Consider the following 13,953-nt stretch of genomic DNA (forward strand, 5'->3'; position numbering starts at 1 on the left):
GTCTCTGGCAAGGGAAATGTTCGAGCGTCTGGCGAGCTGCCAGTCCAAACAGCAACAAATTCTAGCTCTTTTTGAGCTTACTACAAAATATATCTACAATGTCTAGTTTAGATAATTTGCGTGTTGCTAACTGGAACGGACGTTCCGTTCATAGCAAGAAGCTTGAATTTTTTGACTTCTTAGTCCGTCATAAAATAGACATCGGTATAGTAACAGAAACTTGGTTACAACCAAATGTTCCTTTTTTTCATCCACACTTCTCCTGCGTTCGTTTTGATCGCACCTCCAGCGATGCTGAAAGGGGGGGAGGAGTCCTGATTGCGGTTCGCAAAGGCATTAAGTTTGCGGAGCTAAACATCTCTACTAAAGCAATCGAAAGCGTAGGCATCACGATTAACACGACAGACGGCAACGTTCACATCATTGCCGCCTACTTCCCTGGAGCGAAAAGGAGAGCAATCTGGACTCAGTTTCGTCGGGACATCTCAACTCTGACAAGAATGGCTGAACCGTTCTTCGTGGTGGGTGATCTGAACGCTCGTCATCGCCTCTGGAACTGCTCGAAAGCAAACAAGGCTGGAACACTGCTGGTACAGGAGGCAACAAGCCGCAATTTTTATGTTCATTTTCCGGACGCCTTCACTTTCCATCCCACGGGTCGCGGTCGTCCCTCCACACTGGATCTTGCTCTTTCCAACAACCTGCTAGACATGACTAAGCCGATTACATTAAACGACCTTTCATCGGATCACTCTCCGGTAATCTTCAGTGTAAGCCTTTCTGCTCCTGCCATACAGACATCTCCGAAGTTTCGTTGCTACGCGCGTGCAGACTGGTCTCGGTTCCAACGGGAAATCAATTCAAAGCTAAACCTACTTGATCCAGTCATCTCAACCCTTGACAACGAACACGAGATTGACACTGCAATTGAGTTTCTGTCGAAAATCGTCGTAGATGCAGAATCAGTTTCGGTTCCTGAAGTACAGCAACGACCATACCAAATAGCCACGATTCCAGAGAGTACCCGCAGACTGATCGCTCTACGAAACAAACGGCGGCGTCAATGGTATAGAAGAAGAGACCCCATCTACCGGAGCATAGTGCTGTCGCTGAACCGAAGAATCCGGGAGGAATGTGATCAGGCCAACTGTAGGAAATTCCAGGAAACGCTCCGCACTCTGAACAACGATCGAGACACACTTTGGAGAATCTCAAATGCACTGAGGAAAACAACCAAGTACAGCCCACCCTTGCGCCATGGAGACAATATCATCGCTTCATCCTCAGAGAAAGCTCAGTTACTTGCCACGAGTTTTTCTGAAGCCCATACCAACCAAATGGCTGATGATCCGGAAACAGTGATTGCTGTAAACACCTCCATCGCACACATCGATCGAATTCGACTGACTGGTGCCCACCCATGGTTGATACATCCGAAAGAGGTAATCCAGATTATCCGCAGACTCAAGGCGAAGAAGTCTCCTGGTCAGGACAGCATCAGGAACTGCGTGCTTAAGAAGTTACCCCGAAAGGCCCATATTCTCCTCGCCAGAATCTTCTCTGCTTGTGTTCGGTTTGGGTACTTTCCCTCCAAATGGAAGCACGCGGTAGTAATCGCTATCCCGAAACCGAATAAGGACTCCACGAATGCGACCAATTACAGGCCAATTAGCCTACTCTCTGCCTTCAGTAAGCTTCTTGAGCGCATAATCTTGAAACGTATCGAGCTACACCTAGAAAACACGCGGATTATCCCCGACGTCCAATTTGGCTTCAAAAGCGGTCATTCTACCAACCACCAGCTTACCCGTCTTGTGAGGGAGGTTCGAAATAATTTTGCAATGAAGAAGTCGTCAGGCATGGTGCTTCTGGATGTCGAGAAGGCATACGACTCCGTATGGCAAAAAGCAATCTTGCACAAGATGCTACTTGGGAACTTCCCCTCTTACATCTTGAAAATTATTCGTTCGTTCCTGATAAACCGATCCTACCACGTGACTGTTAACGGTCATACATCCATCAGACACGAAGTACCCTTTGGCGTACCTCAAGGGGCAGTTTTGAGCCCGACTCTTTACAACATCTTCACCGCGGACCTGGTGATGCTAGATGGCGTACAGTATTTTCTTTTCGCCGACGACACCGGGTACATTGCAGCGGATTCGGACCCAGTTATCGTAGTTACTAAACTTCAAGCAGCCCAAAACGCTATCGAAAACTATCAACGAAAATGGAAGATCAAAACCAACGCTAGTAAATCTCAAGCAATTTTCTTCACACGAAAGCGAAGCCCGCAAAATCTTCCGCAACAAAAAATCTGCATCTGGGGTCAACAAATACCATGGTCGGACGACGTGGTATACCTGGGCCTTACTCTGGACCGAAGGCTAACCTTTGCCACTCATGTGAAGAAAACTTTGAACAAGTGCGACAGGCTTACCAGAATGCTATACCCGCTAATCAACAGGCGCTCACACCTGGACAAGAAGTCGAAATTACTCCTCTACAAATTGGTGTTCAAGCCATCGATGACGTACGGTTTTCCTGCCTGGTTTGATTGTGCCGCTACCCATCGGAAGAAACTCCAGGTGAAACAAAACCGATTACTGAAGATGATGCTCAACCTGGACCCGTTTCACCCCACTGAAGATGTCCACAGTTTAGCGAAGGTGGAACTCATCGACGAATGGATCGAACGTGTACTTCCCAAGTTCTGGTTGGGATGTGCAACTTCAGCAAACCCGTTGCTGGAACAACTGATGGCGCGCAGACTGTGATATTAGCATAAGAATATTTTTCCTTTCCTCTAGCTATCCCAACTCTATTTCCAATTTCTGAAGGGTTTTTCAATAGTTTTCCTTTCCAATGTTTAGTTCATTCCATGTTACCAGTAATTTTGTTTTGAATATTGAATAACTAAGCTGCTGCAAGGAAGTCCAAATCTCAGCTAAGGAAATTATATCACATTTGTAATGCTAAAATAACTTGAAAATAAAAATGAAATGAAATGAAAATGAATTTTGAAACGATGTTGAAGTTTTGGATGATTTGGTGTTTTAATAGAAAAATAATCCAATCGTTATAATTTTATTCCGTGTTAAGAATTTTAAGTTAAGTCAAGGGTTTTTCATAGCTCATTATATAAGTCATAAATGGTCAAAATTTCATTGCATTCGGTTCACTGAATCCGGAGATATAATAGCTCAAAGTTGGCTATCGGATAATTTTACCTTTTCCAAGAATCTTTATAACTTCGTGGAGAGTGGCCCGATATTTTCCGAATTTGGACCACTGATATAAAACTAGTTGATAAACTTACAGTAAAAATTTGAGAATATTTGATGCACTTTTCGAAAAGTTACAGCTAGTTGATCATTTCTTCAAAAGTGAAAAATTTATCTGCCGTTCGTATTGTCACTGTATCACTATTGTATGTCAGATAAATTGTTATGTTTTTGATGTAATTATCTAAGATATTATTTCGTTGGAAATTTGAAAGCAAGAATAAATATCATTATTTGATACAAACTATTATAAATTACCTACAAAAAACTGGGAAATCATTCTCTACAAACTATATGAACCGAACAGGAACAATTGTCAACAAATCCCTACTCATATTCTTTCGACTCCTCTTTGCGCTACCCAGAGAGGTGAACGCGAGAGAGCGCACAAGCCTACGGATAGAGACCGTAGTTTGCTTGTCTCTAAATTCTAAGCCCCGTTACGAACCGTACGCAAGCTTTTTGTTTTCGAGCCCTTCTTAGCAGCAACCGGTGTGGTTCGCGTCATTGTTCGCGGCTCTACTTAACGTTAAAACGCTTGATGGAGCCCATGCGTGGGCTTGGTCTTAGACGTACTTACTTTAATGGTTGATTCGCCCAGTCTGGAGACAATACATCGGGACATCTCAGCGCTGCAGTGCGATCCAGTCAACGATTGAGCCATGAAAGCCCCGTTTATCCATAGCTGATCTGATTGAAGTATGTGAAGCGTTATCAAACGCACCTTCAATATCAAGAAATGCACAGTACGCTACTTCCTTGTATTCGATGCTTTTATCTATTTTTTGTGTCAACGTGTGAAGGGCTGTTACCGTCGACATGCCTTTGCAATAGGCAAACTGTAATTTATTCAGCTTGTGAGCTTTTAAAAACGAGCCTTTGATATGCTCGTCAAGTATCTTCTCCATTATTTTGAGTTTAATTGAGGTTAGACTTATTGGCCTGTATGCTTTAGGTTGTGTTTTGTCCCGTTTGTCGTTTTTTGGTATGAATATCACTCATTCCACCAACTGGGAATGTAGCACAGTGTCATGCTACTAATAAACATTTCAACTAAAGCAGGGATGATTATGTCCCTACCGTGCTGTATTAGCGCCGGAAAAATGCCGTCTTCTACAGCAGATTTGAAAGGGTCGAAGGAATTTATTGCCCAGTCCACCATTGCCACTGTGAAACTTTTTCGGGATTCCATGAGTGCATCTTTTCTGTTCATATTGCGTCCAGAATTTGTCCTCAATTGTCCCGATGAATTTTCATCAACAGCAAATGAGCCTGGGAAATGTTTTTCCATCAGTACTTCCAATGTTTCTGAAGGACTTCTGGTGAATGTGCCATTATCCTTCTTAACGTTGCCTAGGCCATTTGAGTGTTCCTTAGAAATGACTTTTTGAAGCCTGGCCGCTTCTGAAGTGTAGTGGATGTTTTCACACATGAATCTCCAATGTCTTCGTTTGCTTTTCCTTATTTCAGTGCTATATTCGGTTAGAGCCTTTCTATATTGGCTCCAATCCGAAGTTGCTTTTGCTCTGTTGAAGAGTTTCCTTACTTTCCTCCTCATTTTTTGAAGAGCGGTGGAACAACGCTTTCCTGTTGCTAGCTAATCGTTAAATCTCCTCTGAGCTTAGCGGTTTATACACCACTGTGGAAACAACTAGAGAATGTCCGCAAGGCGGAGTGCTTTCTCCTTTATTGTGGTCACTGGTGGTAGATGAGGTTCTAGAGAGAAGAGGCTTCGAAATGGTTGGATATGCTTGTGATACATGCTGCAAGGAAGAATAGAATATCTTGCTATTTTTGCGTTGATGGCCATTAGTGTTCGCACCAAAAGATAACAAGCTAATGCCATATTACGATTGCCGCTCTGATGAACTCTTTATGGACTAACAGTCCAGTGAAGAAGTAAACCCATATCGGCATAAGTACGGTCGATCCCGACTTCACGAAAATAACCATATCTGGGTGGATTTTTAATCTCGGCACAGCTTTTGATAGCAACAATGTTTAGAGAAAAAAAAACTGGGGAAAACGAAAAGCTCTGTAAAGAACAAGGGGACGGCAACCTATTTTTCACTATGGAGTTTGACAGGTTGTATAGTGCCTCCTTACGTGGAGCATAAATTTATGCTCCAGCCAAAATATTCACCAATACAGTCGTGAAATTTGAATGTTTACCCTTTTACGAGGGATATTGGTGCAAAACGCTTGCATCACATAAGATCTCGTGTTGATCATGAAAAAGCGGCATTATTTGATAATTTTTAACTTGAGAATTTCAATATTTAGGAAAAGTTCCTACAGAGAGTGGGAATTGTTTGTGAAAAGCCACACAACACCTCTTTTCGCAAACTTTGTTCCCCAAAGTGCGTTTTTATTTATTTTCTCCCGCTGCTGTATTGAGTGAATGTTGGTATTAGTGAGCTCTGGTTGCGCATGATAAGCGGCAACAAAATAAGATCACCGTAGCACCCCCGTGGTAAAGAATGCATAATTGGCATATGGCATCTGAGGAAAAGTTAGGTCAGTGCCGTTTTTTTATCGCAAGCACTACATATTTTTGCATTAAGGACAGACTTGACACCTACCCGGGTAGAGGCCATCATATCTCGTTTTGCCATTCTTCTGTTATTATGAAAAACTTAAAATGGCAAATCAATAGTAAAATATACAATCATAGCAAATCTTGTCATTAATATGTTATTCATGAATAATGCTAAATAACACATTAATAACAAAAATTACTATCATGGTAAAACTTGCAATTTAGCACCTTTTATAATGAATTGTATAGAATATCAAAACAATAACATAATTTACATTCCTAGCTAAATTTGCCATTATTTTGATATTGTGAGAAATTATTTATAAACATTAGGCACCATAACATATTTTACTCTTAAGGTGACTCCCTGTATCACTCCTATTTCAGCACTTCTTTTTCGATTCTTATTTCTAACAATCATCGAACGCAACAGTAGTGGTGTTGCCTTTTTACATTTGTTATATAAACAAACAAACAAAAATAGCACCTCTTTGTCTCGCTTTCACCAATGTAAACATTTCAAGATTATTAATAATCTAAAAGCAATTCAAGCAGTAGACAACTCTGTTTTGCTAAATAACAATGAAAAATGTCTCAATATTACCAAAAACACCGAATTTTATGTGTAATAAGCTAAAAATGATCGAATACTCTTAGTATGCTCTTCCGCTGTTGATGTTTGCAAGCAGCAGCAGTGTTGGCGGACAGTGCGGAGGAGATTTCACAAATAAAAATTATTTGCTTTTATTACTATCATATGTGATTCAAAGTACAACAATAATCATTCGAAGAATAGTTTTCGATTTTACGACGTATAATCGATAAATTTCAGTTGACCGTTTCAATGATTTTGATTGATTTTATTGATGCATTGGCTCGCAAGATCGACATCACTGCGTTCAATGATCGATGATTGTGTGCCGGACGGCACCGTCGCGTCGCGCTGCTGCCGTCGTCGTTGTACTGTGGGGGGTGGTAAACATTGCCATCGAACTCTTGGTGCGGTTGAGACAAATTTGAATAATTTTCAAGTTTGAGTGAAAATATTTCTTTGTGGTATAGATAGTTCGAAAGAGAATTATAATTGAAATAGTGTGTTCTATATTTCTTTTCAAAATATCTTGCGTGAAGTGGAGAATTTTAGAGAAAAGGTAAGCGTCGATTTTCTTACGTAAATGTATTAGTGTGATACTGTGTAAAGTTGAATTTGGATGATGATTCTGAAGAAGCCATTTTGTGATGACACAAGAAAAGGCCTTAACCCTCTAATACCCAATCCCGCCTTTAGACGGGGTATAGTTTGAGCATTTTTGTAATTTTTGTTTCGTGGAAAATCATTTTTTTTATATTTTTGGCTGATATCTAGGACTGTTCTGTATATCTCAAAATGGTTTTTGGTGTATTTTAAAGCGTATTAACATTTTTTTTAAATCATTGAAAAATTGATGTTTTAGTCACCTTTTAGAAGTCATTGTTTATTTTGTATTGAATCGCTATAATTAACATATTTTAAATTTTTCCCAAATCATTCTATCCTGGTTTAATAGTTTAAGGGAATCGAATACACTCTAAAATTATTTTCCTTAAAATTACACGGAAAATAAAATTTTCTGTGAAAAAAATTTAAAATAATAATATTTCAACAATAATCATGAAATCTCAAAATGTTTTCATCTCAAAAAATCCGTTCCCCAAATTGGCTTCCAGGAAAAATATAAAAGTGTGGGGATGTTCAAAAATAAAAATTAGAAAAATCAAAAACTGAAATTCACGATATCGAGAATTAAAAAGAATCATCTTCCAAAACATGTTTAAATCGATTTTAGATGACGAAAAATGATATTTAGATCAAAATCAAAAATTTGGGTATTAGAGGGTTAATATACCATTAACTATTATATTGTATATTTCAAGCATAACTTTTCAATTCGACGTATCTCGCAAAAGTAAACAAATCCGGATTCTCAGCTGTGTGTTGTTTGTTTGTTTGTTAATGTATTTTCGACACTTTACACCTAAAGGGAGGGCACTGGTGTAGTGGGATTATTCTTGCACATGTAAACATCAATTCTACTAGTTGTGTACACCATAAACTTTTATTTTTGCTATTTTCTCTCTCAATGCTCAGTCAATTTGAGTGCGATTTTTACACTTTGATACGTAATGTTTTGTACTGTTGTCGCTTTGTATATTCATACTGATACATTGCTGTATTGAATCATTGATCTTCATTACGCTGAAGAGATTAGTCTCTATGTAGGAATAAACATTATCAAATAAAATGTTTGTTTGCAATCTCTGACCAACTATGTATGTGCAGTTAGTTTGATCGCAAAGAATTTCCAGTATTCGGTAAAAGTTACCGTTCATGTACCGTGACCGGCCCTAATTCTGCGCAGTCCCTAATTCGGCGCACTCTCTCGAATATACCACAAAATCACGGACGCTAGTTCAATATTAGCTTCAAATATATTTTTTGAATATTGCTTCAATAGTAATGAAAAAGTTTGTGAAGAAAAATTTTTCAAATCAACGATCATTATTTTGTAAAAAAAAATAAAATTATGTTGCAAGTACTGTAATTGCCTGAAATCTGTGTCCGTTAGCGAAACTGCTAAAAAGTTGCTTCATGAACTGAAGCATTTTGCGACATAAATAATGAAGAGAATGTCTGCTTTTCCATGCGCATCCTGTACTGCTATCTTCGAGGAATCAGAATCGGCAAAAAAGAATTGAGTTTTCTTCTTCTTTTTTTAATCTTCTTGTTCTTCTTAGGTGCGCAGAATTAGGAACCGGTATTAAATGGTGGTCCTAATTCTGCGCAGACATTTCAACACTAAGTTTTGAACATATAATTAATAAACAAACATCATATAAATGCCACCATAGTTATAACTAGGATATTCTATGTTTCTAGCAATCCGGTGAATGTAATTACGGCTCAACAAGTTAGTTTATGAACTTTGAAGGCTAATTTACGATTTTTGAATTTTTGATCTGATAGTTCGACCGGACTAATTACTTGTTTTAACCCTTCAGCGCGCGCGCTGTTGTAAAAAGTACAACACTACCAAAAAACCTCGCGTTTCGTATACAGCGCGAGCGCGGTGCAGTTTCGGTTGCTTGATGGCGCGCGTCCTGGAAGGTTAAACATTTGCTATCAACCTCAGGTGAAATTTTATGTATTCATGCAAGCATTCGTCAAATGCGATATATGATGTGAGTTTACATGGAATTTCCTTAACACTGGAAACTCTGGAGTTTGACAAGAAAGAAGTCTCAGTTTGCAAACAAAGATTGTGCCACCTTGCCATGGCGAAAAAGTTTATATTGCCTTTAGAAATGAAAGTAAATTTTACTAAAATGTGCATATGCGAAGAACTAAAAAGCTTTACGTAGTAGTATTTGATAATGCTACAAAATCCTTTTGTGTATTATGATTAAAATTCCCTTTGCTTAGTAATCAAAGCAGGTAGTATAAATGTTGAAGACATGCAAAGTTCCAATATGGTCGTAATGTCGTATAAAAGTTGAAAATGAAGAATTCAATTGAATTTCATCTATGAATCATGTTCTCATTACAATATGTTATCTTTTTAGAGTTTTTCCCATGTGCGCAGAATTAGGAACATTAGTGCGCAGAATAAGGAACATTCCGAAAAAGGGTGCGCAGAATTAGGAACAGAGACACACTTTAGAATTTTCATGATTTTACATATAAATTGAATGTTTTGTATAAGAATTATATTTTTCCCTCATTAACAAAGCTAATAACTATGTGCAGTCAAAAATTCAGCCAAATCGGTACGATTTGGAATTTGTTACAGCTGATTGAAATTGAAAAAGTCTTAGATGCGCAGAATATGGGCCCTCCACGGTAGATCCAAGAACCTGTTTTTACATTGATTGATGAACTTAAACTTTATTGAAGAAAAAAAAAAGAAATAGCTCATTTTAACTTTCTTCTGCTACCTACTTTGAAATAAAATAATAACTGAATCTACCATTATTGAAAATTGAATTTGAACAACTAAACCTACCATTATTTTAAATGCCACATAAACAGCTAAATTTGTTCTTATTCTGTTATCAATAACTCATGAATGTCATATTTTGTTATTCACCGATAACAGTTAATTTGGGTCTTATTTTGTTATCAATATCTCAATAATAACTTATTTTGTTCTTCAATTTAATCCGCATGCTTTACCATTACTTTGTTATTACAATGGCAAAATAAGTTATTTTCAAGTTTTTCTGCTACCAAAATTTTGTTATTATTTTTGTTATTTTAACTCTTATTTCAAACAAACAAATAACACATTTTGCCATTCAAACATTCTGTTTTAATGGTAAAATTTGCCATTTTTTTGCCATTAAGCTTTACCCGGGTACTCACGATTTCAAGCGCACAAATCCCTTCTGTAATCTGTAATCTGTAATCTCAACGCATCCTCTGGCCCCTTTGCCTATCTGCGCTTTCCCCTCCGCTGAGCGATACGTCTACTAGATGAAACACGACGATGTTACAAACTCTGGACTTAATAAAAAGTGAGTTTCTAATACCGTTGGTCTAGCCGTCTAGACCTTCACCTACGGCACCAGTGTCCGATCCTTAAGGGACGGTGTGTGTTTCATTTTGGTAAGACAATAGATCCGTTGCGCACTGCTGTTTCTAGATCAATGACGTTCTGCAATGCACTTATGGTAACAAAGTCTAGTTATGATTACTTTTCAGAGAACCTAGTTATTTACAAGCCGAGCAGTAGTACCAGTACTAGTACCGAGCTTGTATTACTAGAACTAATAGGACTTAGCTCTTCTTACTAGTTTAGAAGCTTTTGTAAACTTAAGTTGAATTGTCTAGTAGTTATTATCTAATTCCGCTAAAACGCTCGTTAGCCAGCTTGTAATTGTAAAAAGAATTAAATTAGCGAATTGTGACGTAGTTAATTAATGCCGGATTAGAAACAGCAGATGCGGTTCGCCAAGAGGTCATCCACTAATCAGTTATGTGAAACTATGGGACGGACAAGATATGTGAATTCTCGCAATTATTAATATTACTACCGATGGAAGGAGGAAGTGAGAGTTAGGGGAACTAGCTCGATTGTGGATGATCTCTTGCGGCTGTAAAAGAAGGCTGATTAATGTTAGTTAGTTTACCCTTTTCCTTCCCACGACTGGTATGATTATTGATTGAACAAAGATTGCTATTCTTGGTGTAAATTTGAGTCAATCTAATTGAAATTAGCTTTAAAGCAGATTAATTGATAGTAAACTTAGTTTCATTGTTCATGGAAGATTCTACCGTTACCGTTCTTAATTGTTGAGAATTCAATTGTTGTTGCTATTTAATTATTTATGTTCACATGCCATTGTGTAATATTAAACTGGCTTGTCTTTAATGAATCAATGTAGCTCCGGAGCAACCGTGGGAAAGAGAGGGTCATTAAAATTTGTTAGGATACTCATGTGACATGGGCGACGATTCCAGCATGATGTCCTCAACGGTGGGTTGATGCGATCGTTGGTCATCACTATCAATCATCCATTTATCGGTTTGGCCTCCTCACTCGTTGTCGTCTTCAAGTGTAGTTCGTCTGGTGAAATGTAATAGAAATACAAGGTGGGCCGCTCATATCCTCCGGCCCAGCAGCATTAGTAAACAGTTGCGTGAAGTTCTGCTATTCTGCTATTATCAACGCATCCCCTGGCTTTCGCCCATCTGCGTTGTCTTTTCACTAGGCAATACGTCTACCAATTGATGTTTATGGGCTTGCCGGACCAAGTCATGTAGCTAAGCCAAACACCCCACCTACAACTGTTGGGTAGGCACCATTGTCCCGCCCACTGGTCTTTTACAGCTAGTTGTAGGTGCATGTGTGCGTGTAAGTATTGGAGTGTGTGTGTCAGTGTTGGTGTATTGTAGGCGCCAACTCGTTCTAATCCACTCTGATAGCTAACACCCTATTGAACCATTACCCTTAAATTTGGCAATCTATGAAATAGAATGAGTTAAACGCCTGTAGAAAACAGTCAGTTAAATCAAACAAGGAATATTAGTATTAAAGCGAAGATACAACGAAGCAACGCCCCGAACCTCGAGAGCACAAACCCCAAGAACCAAATGACAGGCAGCGACGATAAGTCGATCGACTGGCCACCATCAGTGAATAACCAATCGAGTAAACCCCCCAGCACAAACTGCCACCAGCTCTCCCGACCTGCGCCCAACAAATCCGAGGCACAGCCCAGCCTTAGCTTCACCTTAAAACCAAAATCTAGATTACAGAGCACAATACTTCCCAAGTAACCACACAGCTCGAGCCGCAAATCACGCACAACACGGCACAAATAAGACAAACACTACCACGCCCGTACAACCGAACCCGACCTAGAGTAGAGAAGGGTCTCTTTTCACTCCAACCCGGACTCAACTGCACCCACAGGGCAGCGCACCTCACCCACACCGCACTCATTCATGCATCACTGTCCGAGCCGCACGGTCACCTGGGTTGAGTCTATCTGCATGACCTCGCCCAACCCGTAACGCAGAGTTTAAGTCCCTCTCTTGCATTACAAAGTACTCCCTCTTCCCAAAAATCTGTGCGTGGTATAAATGAGATCTTAAGGCTGAAGAAATCGTCACCAATACAACCGCCAACACTGAGCACTCAATGATGTCGGCCTTATCAACGACGACCCCCTCAGTCCCAAACCCAATTATCCCACACTACCCAAGTAACCACCCTGCTGAAGCCGTAAGCACCACACGCACAAAGCACACACACACCGACACGCACCACCCCACACAAACCACCAAGGCCGAACAAAAGCGGAAAGCGGTGCCACCACTGCTGAATCACGAGTTTTTCAGTATAATTCAGCAATCGTAGATCCATTCTTCGACCCTACTCAGCCCTAACGGTCCATAGCAATGCCTGTCAATATATGCGCCTCACACATGCAACCCCTACACCCTAACAGTATGGTCACTTGGGTATCCCTGGGTTTTGACATGATGGTCAGGGATCACAGCCATCAAAACGTTCCACACTTTATCAGGGCTTACGACCTGTAGACATGATGATTTCTCAATAGTTTCAAGCTCTTTCGGACCTTCCGCTATTGGAGACCATCATGGCTAGCGGTGTTGATTTCAAGCGCACAAATCCCTTCTTAAACAAAACCAGCGCACCTGAGCTTCTTATTTTAAGCTTTTTACAAGTGAGCAAGAACAGAATAATAAAATGCACTGTTTTTCGAAGCTTGCTTCTAGAGATTTGTGCGTTTGAAGTTCTTATGTACTGTTGAAGCGGGATTTCAAGACGTTTGTCCTTAAGATATGTTTCAAAAATGACATATGAGCGTGGATCCACAAAAAGTCAAGTATCTTGCTCCCTTCTTATATGTAATGTTTAATCACGGAACATCGCAAACGAAATAGAACAATGGCTTTCTTTCACAGGAACAGTCTCCTTAACCCACTGTATACGTTCAAAAGCATAATCACGTGTTTATTGTTTGTTGGTTGTTGTATGATGTTATGTGACTTGAGAGTGTGAGTGTAAGTGCAACTGCGCTTTTAGGATCATGAACGAACCTTCTTCCCGTTCCTACCCTAGAGCAACAAATGAGAATCTGTCTGACTAAAGCCGTGTTAGTATTTAAATTAGCTTTGTTGTTGTTCAAAGAAGTTAAAGGCTGATAGCTCAGATAGCTGACGATAATTCTGACAGCTCGGTTCTTACAACTTACATCCTTCGCAAAGGCGATTTTACGGGGTGCATGAAAGAAGAAAGTTTTAATGTATAATGGATTTCGACATACTTTCCTAGGAGTAATATAAAGCGGTAAGCACGTCGGAACCAAAAATAATGGAACAAAACTTATGCAAGAGGAATTATTAGCAAATAGACAGTTACTTATCGGCTGGCGATCGGACGTCGTCGATCTTCAGAATCATCTTGACCAACTGCGTGGCCAGGATAATCTGCTGCTTCTTGGAGTGCAGCGATTCGATCACGTGGTGCTCCTTCATGTCCGAATTGCCGGTCAGCATGCAGTCGACTCCCAGCGTTGACGTGTTCTCGGCAACGTGACGAGATTTCAGCTCGGACAGGGTTT

General features: G+C 39.7%; 1 protein-coding gene across 1 annotated transcript; it reads right to left on the reverse strand.

Annotated features, from left to right (window-relative positions):
- Positions 1 to 13,318: 13,318 nt before the first annotated feature.
- On the reverse strand, positions 13,319 to 13,953 carry LOC134287494 (T-complex protein 1 subunit epsilon-like; the record flags this gene model as incomplete). Its single annotated transcript, XM_062849373.1, is given in 1 exon segment — positions 13,319 to 13,953. A coding segment is annotated over 1 exon segment (206 nt), but the record flags the coding sequence as incomplete, so codon positions are not given.

The sequence above is a fragment of the Aedes albopictus genome, chromosome 2, assembly GCF_035046485.1.
Source record: "Aedes albopictus strain Foshan chromosome 2, AalbF5, whole genome shotgun sequence".
NCBI lineage: Eukaryota > Metazoa > Arthropoda > Insecta > Diptera > Culicidae > Aedes > Aedes albopictus.